Source organism: Engystomops pustulosus, unplaced genomic scaffold (genome assembly GCF_040894005.1).
Source record: "Engystomops pustulosus unplaced genomic scaffold, aEngPut4.maternal MAT_SCAFFOLD_135, whole genome shotgun sequence".
Taxonomy (NCBI): domain Eukaryota; kingdom Metazoa; phylum Chordata; class Amphibia; order Anura; family Leptodactylidae; genus Engystomops; species Engystomops pustulosus.
The window spans coordinates 126,261-144,417 of record NW_027285016.1 but is presented as its reverse complement, the minus strand read 5'-3'; the positions used below and the strand labels follow the sequence as shown (position 1 = coordinate 144,417).

Sequence of the window (18,157 nt, the reverse complement as noted above, 5' to 3'; positions counted from 1 at the left end):
GTACACCGGGTGCCTGAGCAGTGCACCCTCTCCGGGGGACCGCTAGTCTGGTGTACACCGGGTGCCTGAGCAGTGCACCCTCTCCTGGGGACCCCTAGTCTGGTGTACACCGGGTGCCTGAGCAGTGCACCCTCTCCTGGGGACCCCTAGTCTGGTGTACACCGGGTGCCTGAGCAGTGCACCCTCTCCGGGGGACCCCTAGTCTGGTGTACACCGGGTGCCTGAGCAGTGCACCCTCTCCGGGGGACCCCTAGTCTGGTGTACACCGGGTGCCTGAGCAGTGCACCCTCTCCTGGGGACCTCTAGTCTGGTGTACACTGGGTGCCTGAGCAGTGCAACCTCTCCTGGGGACCCCTAGTCTGGTGTACATCGGGTGCCTGAGCAGTGCGCCCTCTCCTGGGGACCCCTAGTCTGGTGTACACTGGGTGCCTGAGCAGTGCACCCTCTCCGGGGGATCCCTAGTCTGGTGTACACCGGATGCCTGAGCAGTGCACCCTCTCCTGGGGATCCCTAGTCTGGTGTACACTGGGTGCCTGAGCAGTGCACCCTCTCCGGGGGACCTCTAGTCTGGTGTACACTGGGTGCCTGAGCAGTGCACCCTCTCCTGGGGACCCCTAGTCTGGTGTACACTGGGTGCCTGAGCAGTGCACCCTCTCCTGGGGACCTCTAGTCTGGTGTACACCGGGATGCCTGAGCAGTGCACCCTCTCCTGGGGACCCCTAGTCTGGTGTACACTGGGTGCCTGAGCAGTGCACCCTCTCCGGGGGACCCCTAGTCTGGTGTACACTGGGTGCCTGAGCAGTGCACCCTCTCCTGGGGACCCCTAGTCTGGTGTACACCGGGTGCCTGAGCAGTGCACCCTCTCCGGGGGACCCCTAGTCTGGTGTACACCGGGTGCCTGAGCAGTGCACCCTCTCCTGGGGACCCCTAGTCTGGTGTACACCGGGTGCCTGAGCAGTGCACCCTCTCCTGGGGATCCCTAGTCTGGTGTACACTGGGTGCCTGAGCAGTGCACCCTCTCCTGGGGACCTCTAGTCTGGTGTACACCGGGTGCCTGAGCAGTGCACCCTCTCCTGGGGACCCCTAGTCTGGTGTACACTGGGTGCCTGAGCAGTGCACCCTCTCCTGGGGACCTCTAGTCTGGTGTACACTGGGTGCCTGAGCAGTGCACCCTCTCCGGGGGACCTCTAGTCTGGTGTACACCGGGTGCCTGAGCAGTGCACCCTCTCCGGGGGACCTCTAGTCTGGTGTACACCGGGTGCCTGAGCAGTGCACCCTCTCCGGGGGACCCCTAGTCTGGTGTACACCGGGTGCCTGAGCAGTGCACCCTCTCCTGCGGACCCCTAGTCTGGTGTACACCGGGTGCCTGAGCAGTGCACCCTCTCCTGGGGACCCCTAGTCTGGTGTACACCGGGTGCCTGAGCAGTGCACCCTCTCCTGGGGACCCCTAGTCTGGTGTACACCGGGTGCCTGAGCAGTGCACCCTCTCCTGGGGACCTCTAGTCTGGTGTACACCGGGTGCCTGAGCAGTGCACCCTCTCCTGGGGACCCCTAGTCTGGTGTACACCGGGTGCCTGAGCAATGCACCCTCTCCTGGGGACCCCTAGTCTGGTGTACACCGGGTGCCTGAGCAGTGCGCCCTCTCCTGGGGACCCCTAGTCTGGTGTACACCGGGTGCCTGAGCAGTGCGCCCTCTCCTGGGGACCCCTAGTCTGGTGTACACCGGGTGCCTGAGCAGTGCACCCTCTCCGGGGGACCCGTAGTCTGGTGTACACTGGGTGCCTGAGCAGTGCACCCTCTCCGGGGGACCTCTAGTCTGGTGTACACCGGGTGCCTGAGCAGTGCACCCTCTCCTGGGGACCCCTAGTCTGGTGTACACTGGGTGCCTGAGCAGTGCACCCTCTCCGGGGGACCCCTAGTCTGGTGTACACTGGGTGCCTGAGCAGTGCACCCTCTCCGGGGGACCTCTAGTCTGGTGTACACTGGGTGCCTGAGCAGTGCACCCTCTCCGGGGGACCGCTAGTCTGGTGTACACTGGGTGCCTGAGCAGTGCACCCTCTCCGGGGGACCCCTAGTCTGGTGTACACCGGGTGCCTGAGCAGTGCACCCTCTCCGGGGGACCCCTAGTCTGGTGTACACTGGGTGCCTGAGCAGTGCACCCTCTCCTGGGGACCCCTAGTCTGGTGTACACCGGGTGCCTGAGCAGTGCACCCTCTCCTGGGGACCCCTAGTCTGGTGTACACCGGGTGCCTGAGCAGTGCACCCTCTCCTGGGGACCTCTAGTCTGGTGTACACCGGGTGCCTGAGCAGTGCACCCTCTCCTGGGGACCCCTAGTCTGGTGTACACCGGGTGCCTGAGCAATGCACCCTCTCCTGGGGACCCCTAGTCTGGTGTACACCGGGTGCCTGAGCAGTGCGCCCTCTCCTGGGGACCCCTAGTCTGGTGTACACCGGGTGCCTGAGCAGTGCACCCTCTCCTGGGGACCCCTAGTCTGGTGTACACCGGGTGCCTGAGCAGTGCACCCTCTCCGGGGGACCCGTAGTCTGGTGTACACTGGGTGCCTGAGCAGTGCACCCTCTCCGGGGGACCTCTAGTCTGGTGTACACCGGGTGCCTGAGCAGTGCACCCTCTCCTGGGGACCCCTAGTCTGGTGTACACTGGGTGCCTGAGCAGTGCACCCTCTCCGGGGGACCCCTAGTCTGGTGTACACTGGGTGCCTGAGCAGTGCACCCTCTCCGGGGGACCTCTAGTCTGGTGTACACTGGGTGCCTGAGCAGTGCACCCTCTCCGGGGGACCGCTAGTCTGGTGTACACTGGGTGCCTGAGCAGTGCACCCTCTCCGGGGGACCCCTAGTCTGGTGTACACCGGGTGCCTGAGCAGTGCACCCTCTCCGGGGGACCCCTAGTCTGGTGTACACTGGGTGCCTGAGCAGTGCACCCTCTCCGGGGGACCTCTAGTCTGGTGTACACTGGGTGCCTGAGCAGTGCACCCTCTCCTGGGGACCTCTAGGGTCAGTCTCGGCTATTGGGTGACACCTGCTCTATGTGTCCTGCAGATGGATGATGAAGACACCTTATTACCCCGGAAGCTGCAGGCGGCTCTGGAGCAGGCGCTGGAGAGGAAGGGACAGCTGATTGGTCAGGACTCTGACAGCGACACTGATGAAGGTGAGATTACAAAGTCCAGACCAGGTGATAAATAATAACCCAGACCCTATAATAATGCTACATACTCCAGGCGACCCCCAGACCACAAACAAGAATTCATCCCCAGTGTAATAATGTAATGGTCCAGTAACACAGAGCATCACTAGTGCGCCCTCTTTCTGTCTGGCAGAGTATAACTCACTGAACGCTCTCGTGTCGGAGGTCTTCATCCGTTTCTTTGTGGAAACCATCGGCCATTATTCTCTGTTCCTGGCCCAGAACGAGCGCGGGGAACGAGTCTTCCAGAGAGAAGCTTTCCGCAAATCTGTGGCCTCCAAGAGCATCCGCCGCTTCCTGGAGGTCTTCATGGAGTCTCAGATGTTTGCCGGGTTCATCCAGGACAGAGAGCTGCGCAAATGTCGAGCCAAAGGTGAGTGACGAACACCAGATCCTCAATCCACCACATTTTGAGCGGCCCCCAAACCAAAGTCTCCCCAGCACCAGAGAAAACGTTCTGGCCCCACATTTATCAAATGCATGTGCTAGGTGCAGTGTGCACTATGTGCGGTGTGTACTATGTGCGGTGTGTACTATGTGCGGTGTGTACTATGTGCGGTGTGTACTATGTGCGGTGTGTACTATGTGCAGGGTGTGTACTATGTGCAGGGTGTGTTCTATGTGCAGGGTGTGTTCTATGTGCAGGGTGTGTACTATGTGCAGGGTGTGTACTATGTGCAGGGTGTGTACTATGTGCAGGGTGTGTACTATGTGCGGTGTGCACTATGTGCGGTGTGTACTATGTGCAGGGGATGTACTATGTGCGGTGTGTACTATGTGCAGGGGATGTACTATGTGCGGTGTGTACTATGTGCGGTGTGTACTATGTGCGGTGTGTACTATATGCAGGGGATGTACTATGTGCAGGGGATGTACTATGTGCAGTGTGTACTATGTGCAGTGTGTGTACTATGTGCAGGGTGTGTACTATGTGCGGTGTGTACTATGTGCAGGGTGTGTACTATGTGCAGGCTGTGTACTATGTGCAGGGGGTGTGTACTATGTGCAGGGTGTGTACTATGTGCAGGGTGTGTACTATGTGCGGTGTGTACTATGTGCGGTGTGTACTATGTGCGGTGTGTACTATGTGCAGGGGATGTACTATGTGCGGTGTGTACTATGTGCGGTGTGTACTATGTGCGGTGTGTACTATGTGCATTGGGTATGTACTATGTGCAGGGGGTCTGTACTATGTGCAGGGTGTGTACTATGTGCAGGGTGTGTACTATGTGCAGGGTGTGTACTATGTGCAGGGTGTGTACTATGTGCAGTGTGTGTACTATGTGCGGTGTGTACTATGTGCAGGGGGAGTACTATGTGCAGGGTGTGTACTATGTGCGGTGTGTACTATGTGCGGTGTGTACTATGTGCAGGGTGTGTACTATGTGCAGGGTGTGTACTATGTGCGGTGTGTACTATGTGCGGTGTGTACTATGTGCGGTGTGTACTATGTGCAGGGTGTGTACTATATGCAGGGGATGTACTATGTGCAGGGGATGTACTATGTGCAGTGTGTGTACTATGTGCAGTGTGTGTACTATGTGCAGGGTGTGTACTATGTGCGGTGTGTACTATGTGCAGGGTGTGTACTATGTGCAGGCTGTGTACTATGTGCAGGGGGTGTGTACTATGTGCAGGGTGTGTACTATGTGCAGGGTGTGTACTATGTGTGGTGTGTACTATGTGCGGTGTGTACTATGTGCGGTGTGTACTATGTGCAGGGGATGTACTATGTGCAGTGTGTACTATGTGCGGTGTGTACTATGTGCGGTGTGTACTATGTGCATTGGGTATGTACTATGTGCAGGGGGTCTGTACTATGTGCAGGGTGTGTACTATGTGCAGTGTGTGTACTATGTGCAGGGTGTGTACTATGTGCGGTGTGTACTATGTGCAGGGGGAGTACTATGTGCAGGGTGTGTACTATGTGCGGTGTGTACTATGTGCAGGGGATGTACTATGTGCAGGGGATGTACTATGTGCGGTGTGTACTATGTGCAGGGGGGTGTACTATGTGCAGGGGGTGTACTATGTGCAGGGGGTGTACTATGTGCGGTGTGTACTATGTGCAGGGGGTGTACTATGTGCAGGGGGTGTACTATGTGCAGGGGATGTACTATGTGCAGGGGATGTACTATGTGCAGGGGGTGTACTATGTGCAGGGGGTGTACTATGTGCAGGGGGGTGTACTATGTGCAGGGGATGTACTATGTGCGGTGTGTACTATGTGCAGGGGGTGTACTATGTGCAGGGGGTGTACTATGTGCAGGGGGTGTACTATGTGCAGGGGGTGTACTATGTGCAGGGGATGTACTATGTGCAGGGGGTGTACTATGTGCAGGGGGTGTACTATGTGCAGGGTGTGTACTATGTGCGGTGTGTACTATGTGCGGTGTGTACTATGTGCAGGGGATGTACTGTGTGCGGTGTGTACTATGTGCAGGGGGATGTACTATGTGCAGTGTGTCCTGGGTGCAGTGTCCTGTATAGTGTGACCTAGGTGCAGTGTCCTGTGCAGTGTGTAGTAGGTGCAGTGTCCTGTGCAGTGTGTCCTAGGTGGAGTGTGTCCTTGGTGCAGTGTCCTGTGCACTATGTACTAGGTGCAGTGTCCTGTGCAGTGTGTAGTAGGTGCAGTGTCCTGTGCAGTGTGTCCTAGGTGCAGTGTCCTGTGCAGTGTGTACTTGGTGCAGTGTCCTGTGCAGTGTGTCCTTGGTGCAGTGTCCTGTGCACTATGTACTAGGTGCAGTGTCCTGTACAGTATGTACTAGGTGCAGTGTCATGTGCAGTGTGTCCTAGGTGCAGTGTCCTGTGCAGTGTGTCCTAGGTGCAGTGTCCTGTGCAGTGTGTCCTAGGTGGAGTGTGTCCTTGGTTCAGTGTCCTGTGCACTATGTACTAGGTGCAGTGTCCTGTGCACTATGTACTAGGTGCAGTGTCCTGTGCACTATGTACTAGGTGCAATGCCCTGTGCAGTGTGTCCTAGGTGCAGTGTCCTGTGCAGTATGTACTAGGTGCAGTGTCCTGTGCACTATGTACTAGGTGCAATGCCCTATGCAGTGTGTACTTGGTGCAGTGTCCTGTGCACTGTGTACTAGGTGAGTGTCCTGTGCAGTGTGTACTTGGTGAAGTGTCCTGTGCAGTGTTCTAGGTGTAGTATGTACTAGGTGTAGTGTCCTGTGCAGTGTCCAGTGTAGTAGGTGCAGTGTCCTGTGCAGTGTGTCCTTTTTTGCAGTGTGTACTATTTGCCGTGTGTCCTGGGTGCAGTGTGTACTATGTGCCGTGTGTCCTGGGTGCAGTGTGTACTATGTGCCGTGTGTCCTGGGTGGCGTGTGTCCTGGGTGGCGTGTGTACTATGTGCCGTGTGTACTGGGTGCCGTGTGTACTGGGTGCCGTGTGTCCTGGGTGCAGTGTGTACTATGTGCCGTGCGTCCTGGGTGCCGTGTGTCCTGGGTGCAGCGTGTACTATGTGCCGTGCGTCCTCGGTGCCGTGCGTCCTGGGTGCCGTGCGTCCTGGGTGCAGCGTGTACTATGTGCAGTGCGTCCTCGGTGCCGTGTGTCCTGGGTGCAGCGTGTACTATGTGCCGTGTGTCCTGGGTGCAGCGTGTACTATGTGCCGTGTGTCCTGGGTGCAGCGTGTACTATGTGCCGTGTGTCCTGGGTGCAGCGTGTACTATGTGCAGTGCGTCCTGGGTGCAGTGTGTACTATGTGCCGTGTGTCCTGGGTGCAGCGTGTACTATGTGCCGTGTGTCCTGGGTGCAGCGTGTACTATGTGCAGTGCGTCCTGGGTGCAGTGTGTACTATGTGCCGTGCGTCCTGGGTGCAGTGTGTACTATGTGCCGTGCGTCCTGGGTGCAGTGTGTACTATGTGCCGTGCGTCCTGGGTGCAGTGTGTACTATGTGCCGTGCGTCCTGGGTGCAGTGTGTACTATGTGCCGTGTGTACTGGGTGCCGTGTGTACTATGTGCCGTGTGCACCCAGGACACACGGCACATAGTACACAATGCACCCAGGACACACGGCACATAGTACACGCTGCACCTAGGACACACGGCACATAGTACACGCTGCACCCAGGACACACGGCACATAGTACACAATGCACCCAGGAAGCACTGCACATAGTACACACTGCACCCAGGACGCACTGCACATAGTACACACTGCACCAAGGACACACGGCACATAGTACACACTGCACCCAGGACACACGGCACATAGTACGCACTGCACCCAGGACGCACGGCACATAGTACACACTGCACCCAGGACGCACGGCACATAGTACACACTGCACCCAGGACGCACTGCACATAGTACACACTGCACCCAGGACGCACTGCACATAGTACACACTGCACCCAGGACACACGGCACATAGTACACACTGCACCAAGGACACACGGCACATAGTACACACTGCACCCAGGACACACGGCACATAGTACACACTGCACCCAGGACGCACGGCACATAGGACACACTGCACCCAGGACGCACTGCACATAGTACACACTGCACCCAGGACGCACGGCACATAGTACACACTGCACCCAGGACGCTCGGCACATAGTACACACTGCACCCAGGACGCACGGCACATAGGACACACTGCACCCAGGACGCACGGCACATAGTACACACTGCACCCAGAACGCACTGCACATAGTACACACTGCACCAAGGACACACGGCACATAGTACACACTGCACCCAGGACACACGGCACATAGTACACACTGCACCCAGGACGCACGGCACATAGTACACACTGCACCCAGGACGCACGGCACATAGTACACACTGCACCCAGGACGCACTGCACATAGTACACACTGCACCCAGGACGCACTGCACATAGTACACACTGCACCCAGTGTGTACTATGTGCCGTGTGTCCTGGGTGCAGCGTGTACTATGTGCCGTGCGTCCTCGGTGCCGTGCGTCCTGGGTGCCGTGCGTCCTGGGTGCCGTGCGTCCTGGGTGCCGTGTGTCCTGGGTGCAGTGTGTACTATGTGCCGTGTGTCCTGGGTGCAGTGTGTACTATGTGCCGTGTGTCCTGGGTGCAGTTTGTACTATGTGTCGTGTGTCCTGGGTGCAGTGTGTACTATGTGCCGTGTGTCCTGGGTGCAGTGTGTACTATGTGCCGTGCGTCCTGGGTGCAGTGTGTACTATGTGCCGTGCGTCCTGGGTGCAGTGTGTACTATGTGCCGTGCGTCCTGGGTGCAGTGTGTACTATGTGGTGCCGTGTGTCCTGGGTGCAGTGTGTACTATGTGCCGTGTGTCCTGGGTGCAGTGTGTACTATGTGCCGTGCGTCCTGGGTGCAGTGTGTACTATGTGGTGCCGTGTGTCCTGGGTGCAGTGTGTACTATGTGCCGTGTGTCCTGGGTGCAGTGTGTACTATGTGCTGTGTGTCCTGGGTGCAGTGTGTACTATGTGCCGTGTGTCCTGGGTGCAGTGTGTACTATGTGCCGTGTGTCCTGGGTGCAGTGTGTACTATGTGCCGTGTGTCCTGGGTGCAGTGTGTACTATGTGCCGTGTGTCCTGGGTGCAGTGTGTACTATGTGCCGTGTGTCCTGGGTGCAGTGTGTACTATGTGCCGTGTGTCCTGGGTGCAGTGTGTACTATGTGCCGTGTGTCCTGGGTGCAGTGTGTACTATGTGCCGTGTGTCCTGGGTGCAGTGTGTACTATGTGCCGTGCGTCCTGGGTGCCGTGTGTCCTGGGTGCAGCGTGTACTATGTGCCGTGCGTCCTGGGTGCCGTGCGTCCTGGGTGCAGTGTGTACTATGTGCCGTGTGTCCTGGGTGCAGTGTGTACTATGTGCCGTGTGTCCTGGGTGCAGCGTGTACTATGTGCCGTGTGTACTATGTGCAGTGCGTCCTGGGTGCAGTGTGTACTATGTGCCGTGTGTCCTGGGTGCAGTGTGTACTATGTGCCGTGTGTCCTGGGTGCAGTGTGTACTATGTGCCGTGTGTCCTGGGTGCAGTGTGTACTATGTGCCGTGTGTCCTGGGTGCAGTGTGTACTATGTGCCGTGTGTCCTGGGTGCAGTGTGTACTATGTGCCGTGCGTCCTGGGTGCCGTGCGTCCTGGGTGCCGTGTGTCCTGGGTGCAGCGTGTACTATGTGCTGGGTGCCGTGCGTCCTGGGTGCCGTGCGTCCTGGGTGCAGTGTGTACTATGTGCCGTGCGTCCTGGGTGCAGTGTGTACTATGTGCCGTGTGTCCTGGGTGCAGTGTGTACTATGTGCCGTGTGTCCTGGGTGCAGCGTGTACTATGTGCCGTGTGTACTATGTGCCGTGCGTCCTGGGTGCAGTGTGTACTATGTGCCGTGTGTCCTGGGTGCAGTGTGTACTATGTGCCGTGTGTCCTGGGTGCAGTGTGTACTATGTGCCGTGTGTCCTGGGTGCAGTGTGTACTATGTGCCGTGCGTCCTGGGTGCAGTGTGTACTATGTGCCGTGTGTCCTGGGTGCAGTGTGTACTATGTGCCGTGCGTCCTGGGTGCAGTGTGTCCTGGGTGCAGCGTGTACTATGTGCCGTGCGTCCTGGGTGCCGTGTGTCCTGGGTGCAGCGTGTACTATGTGCCGTGCGTCCTGGGTGCCGTGTGTCCTGGGTGCAGCGTGTACTATGTGCCGTGCGTCCTGGGTGCCGTGCGTCCTGGGTGCCGTGTGTCCTGGGTGCAGTGTGTACTATGTGCCGTGCGTCCTGGGTGCAGTGTGTACTATGTGCCGTGTGTCCTGGGTGCAGTGTGTACTATGTGCCGTGTGTTCTGGGTGCAGCGTGTACTATGTGCCGTGTGTACTATGTGCAGTGCGTCCTGGGTGCAGTGTGTACTATGTGCCGTGCGTCCTGGGTGCAGTGTGTACTATGTGCCGTGTGTCCTGGGTGCTGTGTGTACTATGGGCCGTGTGTCCTGGGTGCCGTGTGTCCTGGGTGCCGTGTGTCCTGGGTGCAGTGTGTACTATGTGCCGTGTGTCCTGAGTGCAGTGTGTACTATGTGCCGTGTGTCCTGGGTGCAGTGTGTACTATGTGCCGTGTGTCCTGGGTGCAGTGTGTACTATGAGCCGTGTGTCCTGGGTGCAGTGTGTACTATGTGCCGTGTGTCCTGGGTGCAGTGTGTACTATGGGCCGTGTGTCCTGGGTGCAGTGTGTCCTGGGTGCAGTGTGTACTATGTGCCGTGTGTCCTGGGTGCAGTGTGTACTATGTGCCGTGTGTCCTGGGTGCAGTGTGTACTATGTGCCGTGCGTCCTGGGTGCAGTGTGTACTATGTGCCGTGTGTCCTTGGTGGTGTGTGCTATGTGCAGTGCGTCCTGGGTGCAGTGTGTACTATGGGCCGTGTGTCCTGGGTGCCGTGTGTCCTGGGTGCAGTGTGTAGTATGTGCCGTGTGTCCTGGGTGCAGTGTGTACTATGTGCCGTGTGTCCTGGGTGCAGTGTGTACTATGTGCCGTGCGTCCTGGGTGCAGTGTGTACTATGTGCAGTGCGTCCTGGGTGCCGTGTGTACTATGTGCCGTGTGTCCTGGGTGCAGTGTGTACTATGTGGTGCCGTGTGTCCTGGGTGCAGTGTGTACTATGTGCCGTGTGTCCTTGGTGGTGTGTGCTATGTGCAGTGCGTCCTGGGTGCAGTGTGTACTATGGGCCGTGTGTCCTGGGTGCCGTGTGTCCTGGGTGCAGTGTGTACTATGTGCCGTGTGTCCTGGGTGCAGTGTGTACTATGTGCCGTGTGTCCTGGGTGCAGTGTGTACTATGTGCCGTGCGTCCTGGGTGCAGTGTGTACTATGTGCCGTGTGTCCTGGGTGCAGTGTGTACTATGTGCAGTGCGTCCTGGGTGCCGTGTGTACTATGTGCCGTGTGTCCTGGGTGCAGTGTGTACTATGTGGTGCCGTGTGTCCTGGGTGCAGTGTGTACTATGTGCCGTGTGTCCTGGGTGCAGTGTGTACTATGTGCCGTGTGTCCTTGGTGGTGTGTGCTATGTGCAGTGCGTCCTGGGTGCAGTGTGTACTATGGGCCGTGTGTCCTGGGTGCCGTGTGTCCTGGGTGCAGTGTGTACTATGTGCCGTGCGTCCTGGGTGCAGTGTGTACTATGTGCCGTGCGTCCTGGGTGCAGTGTGTACTATGTGCCGTGTGTCCTTGGTGGTGTGTGCTATGTGCAGTGCGTCCTGGGTGCAGTGTGTACTATGGGCCGTGTGTCCTGGGTGCCGTGTGTCCTGGGTGCAGTGTGTACTATGTGCCGTGTGTCCTGGGTGCAGTGTGTACTATGTGCCGTGTGTCCTGGGTGCAGTGTGTACTATGTGCCGTGCGTCCTGGGTGCAGTGTGTACTATGTGCCGTGTGTCCTGGGTGCAGTGTGTACTATGTGCAGTGCGTCCTGGGTGCCGTGTGTACTATGTGCCGTGTGTCCTGGGTGCAGTGTGTACTATGTGCCGTGTGTCCTTGGTGGTGTGTGCTATGTGCAGTGCGTCCTGGGTGCAGTGTGTACTATGGGCCGTGTGTCCTGGGTGCCGTGTGTCCTGGGTGCAGTGTGTACTATGTGCCGTGCGTCCTGGGTGCAGTGTGTACTATGTGCCGTGCGTCCTGGGTGCAGTGTGTACTATGTGCAGTGCGTCCTTGGTGCAGTGTGTACTATGTGTCGTGTGTCCTGGGTGCAGTGTGTACTATGTGCAGTGCGTCCTTGGTGCAGTGTTGTGTGCCCTGTGTCCAGGGTGCACTGTCCCCTGGGTGCCGTGTGTCCTGGGTGCACTGTCCCCTGGGTGCCGTGTGTCCTGGGTGCACTGTCCTCTGGGTGCAGTGTGTACTATGTGCCGTGCGTCCTGGGTGCAGTGTGTACTATGTGCCGTGTGTCCTGGGTGCAGTGTGTACTATGTGACGTGTGTCCTGGGTGCTGTGTGTACTATGGGCCGTGTGTCCTGGGTGCCGTGTGTCCTGGGTGCCGTGTGTCCTGGGTGCAGTGTGTACTATGTGCCGTGTGTCCTGAGTGCAGTGTGTACTATGTGCCGTGTGTCCTGGGTGCAGTGTGTACTATGTGCCGTGTGTCCTGGGTGCAGTGTGTACTATGTGCCGTGTGTCCTGGGTGCAGTGTGTACTATGGGCCGTGTGTCCTGGGTGCAGTGTGTCCTGGGTGCAGTGTGTACTATGTGCCGTGTGTCCTGGGTGCAGTGTGTACTATGTGCCGTGTGTCCTGGGTGCAGTGTGTACTATGTGCCGTGCGTCCTGGGTGCAGTGTGTACTATGTGCCGTGTGTCCTTGGTGGTGTGTGCTATGTGCAGTGCGTCCTGGGTGCAGTGTGTACTATGGGCCGTGTGTCCTGGGTGCCGTGTGTCCTGGGTGCAGTGTGTACTATGTGCCGTGTGTCCTGGGTGCAGTGTGTACTATGTGCCGTGTGTCCTGGGTGCAGTGTGTACTATGTGCCGTGCGTCCTGGGTGCAGTGTGTACTATGTGCAGTGCGTCCTGGGTGCCGTGTGTACTATGTGCCGTGTGTCCTGGGTGCAGTGTGTACTATGTGGTGCCGTGTGTCCTGGGTGCAGTGTGTACTATGTGCCGTGTGTCCTTGGTGGTGTGTGCTATGTGCAGTGCGTCCTGGGTGCAGTGTGTACTATGGGCCGTGTGTCCTGGGTGCCGTGTGTCCTGGGTGCAGTGTGTACTATGTGCCGTGTGTCCTGGGTGCAGTGTGTACTATGTGCCGTGTGTCCTGGGTGCAGTGTGTACTATGTGCCGTGCGTCCTGGGTGCAGTGTGTACTATGTGCCGTGTGTCCTGGGTGCAGTGTGTACTATGTGCAGTGCGTCCTGGGTGCCGTGTGTACTATGTGCCGTGTGTCCTGGGTGCAGTGTGTACTATGTGGTGCCGTGTGTCCTGGGTGCAGTGTGTACTATGTGCCGTGTGTCCTGGGTGCAGTGTGTACTATGTGCCGTGTGTCCTTGGTGGTGTGTGCTATGTGCAGTGCGTCCTGGGTGCAGTGTGTACTATGGGCCGTGTGTCCTGGGTGCCGTGTGTCCTGGGTGCAGTGTGTACTATGTGCCGTGCGTCCTGGGTGCAGTGTGTACTATGTGCCGTGCGTCCTGGGTGCAGTGTGTACTATGTGCAGTGCGTCCTTGGTGCAGTGTGTACTATGTGTCGTGTGTCCTGGGTGCAGTGTGTACTATGTGCAGTGCGTCCTTGGTGCAGTGTTGTGTGCCCTGTGTCCAGGGTGCACTGTCCCCTGGGTGCCGTGTGTCCTGGGTGCACTGTCCCCTGGGTGCCGTGTGTCCTGGGTGCACTGTCCTCTGGGTGCAGTGTGTACTATGTGCCGTGCGTCCTGGGTGCAGTGTGTACTATGTGCCGTGTGTCCTGGGTGCAGTGTGTACTATGTGCAGTGCGTCCTTGGTGCAGTGTTGTGTGCCCTGTGTCCAGGGTGCACTGTCCCCTGGGTGCCGTGTGTCCAGGGTGCACTGTCCCCTGGGTGCCGTGTGTCCTGGGTGCACTGTCCCCTGGGTGCCGTGTGTCCTGGGTGCACTGTCCCCTGGGTGCACTGTCCCCTGGGTGCCGTGTGTCCTGGGTGCAGTGTCCCCTGGGTGCCGTGTGTCCTGGGTGCAGTGTCCCCTGGGTGCCGTGTGTCCTGGGTGCAGTGTCCCCTGGGTGCCGTGTGTCCTGGGTGCAGTGTCCCCTGGGTGCCGTGTGTCCTGGGTGCAGTGTCCCCTGGGTGCCGTGTGTCCTGGGTGCAGTGTCCCCTGGGTGCCGTGTGTCCTGGGTGCAGTGTCCCCTGGGTGCCGTGTGTCCTGGGTGCAGTGTCCCCTGGGTGCCGTGTGTCCTGGGTGCACTGTCCCCTGGGTGCCGTGTGTCCTGGGTGCACTGTGTCCTGGGTGCACTGTCCCCTGGGTGCCGTGTGTCCTGGGTGCACTGTCCCCTGGGTGCCGTGTGTCCTGGGTGCACTGTCCCCTGGGTGCCGTGTGTCCTGGGTGCACTGTCCCCTGGGTGCCGTGTGTCCTGGGTGCACTGTCCCCTGGGTGCCGTGTGTCCTGGGTGCACTGTCCCCTGGGTGCCGTGTGTCCAGGGTGCACTGTCCCCTGGGTGCCGTGTGTCCTGGGTGCACTGTCCCCTGGGTGCACTGTCCCCTGGGTGCCGTGTGTCCTGGGTGCACTGTCCCCTGGGTGCACTGTCCCCTGGGTGCACTGTCCCCTGGGTGCCGTGTGTCCTGGGTGCAGTGTCCCCTGGGTGCCGTGTGTCCTGGGTGCAGTGTCCCCTGGGTGCCGTGTGTCCTGGGTGCAGTGTCCCCTGGGTGCCGTGTGTCCTGGGTGCAGTGTCCCCTGGGTGCCGTGTGTCCTGGGTGCAGTGTCCCCTGGGTGCCGTGTGTCCTGGGTGCAGTGTCCCCTGGGTGCCGTGTGTCCTGGGTGCACTGTCCCCTGGGTGCCGTGTGTCCTGGGTGCACTGTCCCCTGGGTGCCGTGTGTCCTGGGTGCACTGTCCCCTGGGTGCCGTGTGTCCTGGGTGCACTGTCCCCTGGGTGCCGTGTGTCCTGGGTGCACTGTCCCCTGGGTGCCGTGTGTCCTGGGTGCACTGTCCCCTGGGTGCCGTGTGTCCTGGGTGCACTGTCCCCTGGGTGCCGTGTGTCCTGGGTGCACTGTCCCCTGGGTGCCGTGTGTCCTGGGTGCACTGTCCCCTGGGTGCCGTGTGTCCTGGGTGCACTGTCCCCTGGGTGCCGTGTGTCCTGGGTGCACTGTCCCCTGGGTGCCGTGTGTCCTGGGTGCACTGTCCCCTGGGTGCCGTGTGTCCTGGGTGCACTGTCCCCTGGGTGCCGTGTGTCCTGGGTGCACTGTCCCCTGGGTGCCGTGTGTCCTGGGTGCACTGTCCCCTGGGTGCACTGTCCCCTGGGTGCCGTGTGTCCTGGGTGCACTGTCCCCTGGGTGCCGTGTGTCCTGGGTGCACTGTCCCCTGGGTGCCGTGTGTCCTGGGTGCACTGTCCCCTGGGTGCCGTGTGTCCTGGGTGCACTGTCCCCTGGGTGCCGTGTGTCCTGGGTGCACTGTCCCCTGGGTGCCGTGTGTCCTGGGTGCACTGTCCCCTGGGTGCCGTGTGTCCTGGGTGCACTGTCCCCTGGGTGCCGTGTGTCCTGGGTGCACTGTCCCCTGGGTGCCGTGTGTCCTGGGTGCACTGTCCCCTGGGTGCCGTGTGTCCTGGGTGCACTGTCCCCTGGGTGCCGTGTGTCCTGGGTGCACTGTCCTCTGGGTGCCGTGTGTCCTGGGTGCACTGTCCCCTGGGTGCCGTGTGTCCTGGGTGCACTGTCCCCTGGGTGCCGTGTGTCCTGGGTGCACTGTCCCCTGGGTGCCGTGTGTCCTGGGTGCAGTGTGTACTATGTGCCGTGTGTCCTGTGTCCTGGGTGCTGTGTGTCCTGGGTGTCCTGGGTGCACTGTCTCCTGGGTGCCGTGTGTCCTGGGTGCACTATCGTTTGCCGACTCCAGATTACTGGCGCCTGTTCTTCATGTATCTGGCGCCTCCTGCACTGCCCCGACAGAGAGAAACAACTTTTTTTTGGTGCCCCTTTATATTAGAGCGGTCCCACTGAGCCCCTTCATGTTTAGAATTCTGTGTGGGGTCCAGTGCGGCGCGGACACTGGATAACTACATGTACCAGCAGTTCAGGGGCTTCCATGTCCTCTCCTCATCTTTCCAGGTCTGTTTGAGCAGCGCGTGGAGCAATATCTGGAGGAGCTGCCGGAGCACGAGCAGAGCGGAGTCAACAAGTTCTGGAGGGGCCTCGGTGAGTCGTACAAACCCGATCCCCCCCCTCCCCCCGGTGCCGATCCAGACCACAGAGACACCATAGGTGGCTGATAACAGGGAGCAGTAGATTGTATTCTCCTGCCCTCAGAGGCACTGATCCAGCATGGCGCAGCGACCCCCAGTCCCCCCAATAACTGCACAAATTCTCAGGGGACGCTCCCTGACCCCTCTTTGTCTCTTTCAATAGGAAACAAGATGAAGTTTCTCCATAAGAAGAACTGAGGACGTCCACAGACTTACCGGAAGGATGTGCCCCATGGGCTGATGAAAGGGGCCACAGGGACTGAGCGGGAGGATGTACCCCCTGTGCCCCCTGGACTGATATAAGGGGCCCCAGGGACTGAGCGGGAGGATGTACCCCCTGTGCCCCATGGACTGATATAAGGGGTCACAGGGACTGAGCGGGAGGATGTACCCCCTGTGCCCCATGGACTGATATAAGGGGCCCCCGGGACTGAGCGGGAGGATGTACCCCCTGTGCCCCATGGACTGATATAAGGGGCCCCCGGGACTGAGCGGAAGGATGAACCCCCTGTGCCCCATGGACTGATATAAGGGGCCCTAGGGACTGAGCGGGAGGATGTACCCCCTGTGCCCCATGGACTGATATAAGGGGCCCTAGGGACTGAGCGGGAGGATGTACCCCCTGTGCCCCATGGACTGATATAAGGGGCCCTAGGGACTGAGCGGGAGGATGTACCCCCTGTGCCCCATGGAATAATATAAGGGGCCCCAGGGACTGAGCGGGAGGATGTGCCCCATGGACTGATATAAGGGGCCCCAGGGACTGAGCGGGAGGATGTACCCCCTGTGCCCCATGGAATAATATAAGGGGCCCTAGGGACTGAGCGGGAGGATGTACCCCCTGTGCCCCATGGAATAATATAAGGGGCCCCAGGGACTGAGCGGGAGGATGTGCCCCATGGACTGATATAAGGGGCCCCATGGACTGAGGGGGAATCACCACTGATTGATATGTAAATATTTTGGCTTTTTTTACTTGTGAATTTTTTAATGAAGCAAATAACTGTGGGTAATGGAGCAGAGCGAGGACAGAGGAGCCCGGGTACGATACTGCCCCGGGGTGACGCCCTGTACAGGAGGCCGGGACCCGGGGTGACGCCCTGTACGGGAGGCCGGGCCCTGGGGTTGACGCCCTGTACAGGAGGCCATTACCCGGGGTGACGCCCTGTACGGGAGGCCGGGCCCTGGGGGTGACGCCCTGTACGGGAGGCCGGGCCCTGGGGGTGACGCCCTGTACGGGAGGCCGGGCCCTGGGGGTGACGCCCTGTACGGGAGGCCATTACCCGGGGTGACGCCCTGTACGGGAGGCCATTACCCGGGGTCGCGCCCTGTACGGGAGGCCATTACCCGGGGTCGCGCCCTGTACGGGAGGCCATTACCCGGGGTCGCGCCCTGTACGGGAGGCCATTACCCGGGGTCGCGCCCTGTACGGGAGGCCATTACCCGGGGTGACGCCCTGTACGGGAGGCCATTACCCGGGGTGACGCCCTGTACGGGAGGCCATTACCCGGGGTGACGCCCTGTACGGGAGGCCATTACCCGGGGTGACGCCCTGTACGGGAGGCCATTACCCGGGGTGACGCCCTGTACGGGAGGCCATTACCCGGGGTGACGCCCTGTACGGGAGGCCATTACCCGGGGTGACGCCCTGTACGGGAGGCCATTACCCGGGGTGACGCCCTGTACGGGAGGCCATTACCCGGGGTGACGCCCTGTACGGGAGGCCATTACCCGGGGTGACACCGTGTACAGGAGGGGCCCCGGGGGTGACACCCTGTACAGGAGGACGGGCCCCGGGGGTGACACCCTGTACAGGAGGCCGGGCCCCGGGGTGCACCGAGGTTGTGATACTAGTTGGGTGTCTGCGCCCTCCAGTCTTACCCAGGACTCAGCGTCGCCATCACCTGCACTAACACTGCAGCGAGGAGGAAGGTACAGGAGACTGCGGGAATAAACGCTGAGACTGAAGCATCACCAGGTCATGTGATCATTTACCCACAAGCCCCAGGCACCTGCAGTCCCATGTAACACCACAGATAACACAGTGATAACTGCCTATAGATATCTTTCACATTGTCACAAGTGTGTAGTCAGCACGGCTTCCATTCACAGACAGCAAACAGAGATTAAAATGTCCAGTCCTGGCCATAAGATGTGAGAATGATACAAATGGTAATTCGGC

The 18,157-nt window shown here is 59.5% G+C and overlaps 1 protein-coding gene across 3 annotated transcripts in view; it reads left to right on the top strand.

Annotated features, from left to right (window-relative positions):
- DENND2B (DENN domain containing 2B) overlaps positions 1-17,949 on the top strand; it is a 160,565-nt gene extending 142,616 nt beyond the window's left edge. For all 3 annotated transcript variants that reach the window (XM_072131758.1, XM_072131759.1, XM_072131757.1), the window contains 4 exons: positions 3,058-3,169; positions 3,339-3,578; positions 15,842-15,928; positions 16,139-17,949. In XM_072131758.1, the coding sequence (XP_071987859.1) occupies positions 3,058-3,169; positions 3,339-3,578; positions 15,842-15,928; positions 16,139-16,173 (474 nt within the window). In that variant the 3' untranslated portion in view covers positions 16,174-17,949. The remainder of the gene's footprint in view (positions 1-3,057; positions 3,170-3,338; positions 3,579-15,841; positions 15,929-16,138) is intronic.
- Positions 17,950-18,157: the final 208 nt, after the last annotated feature.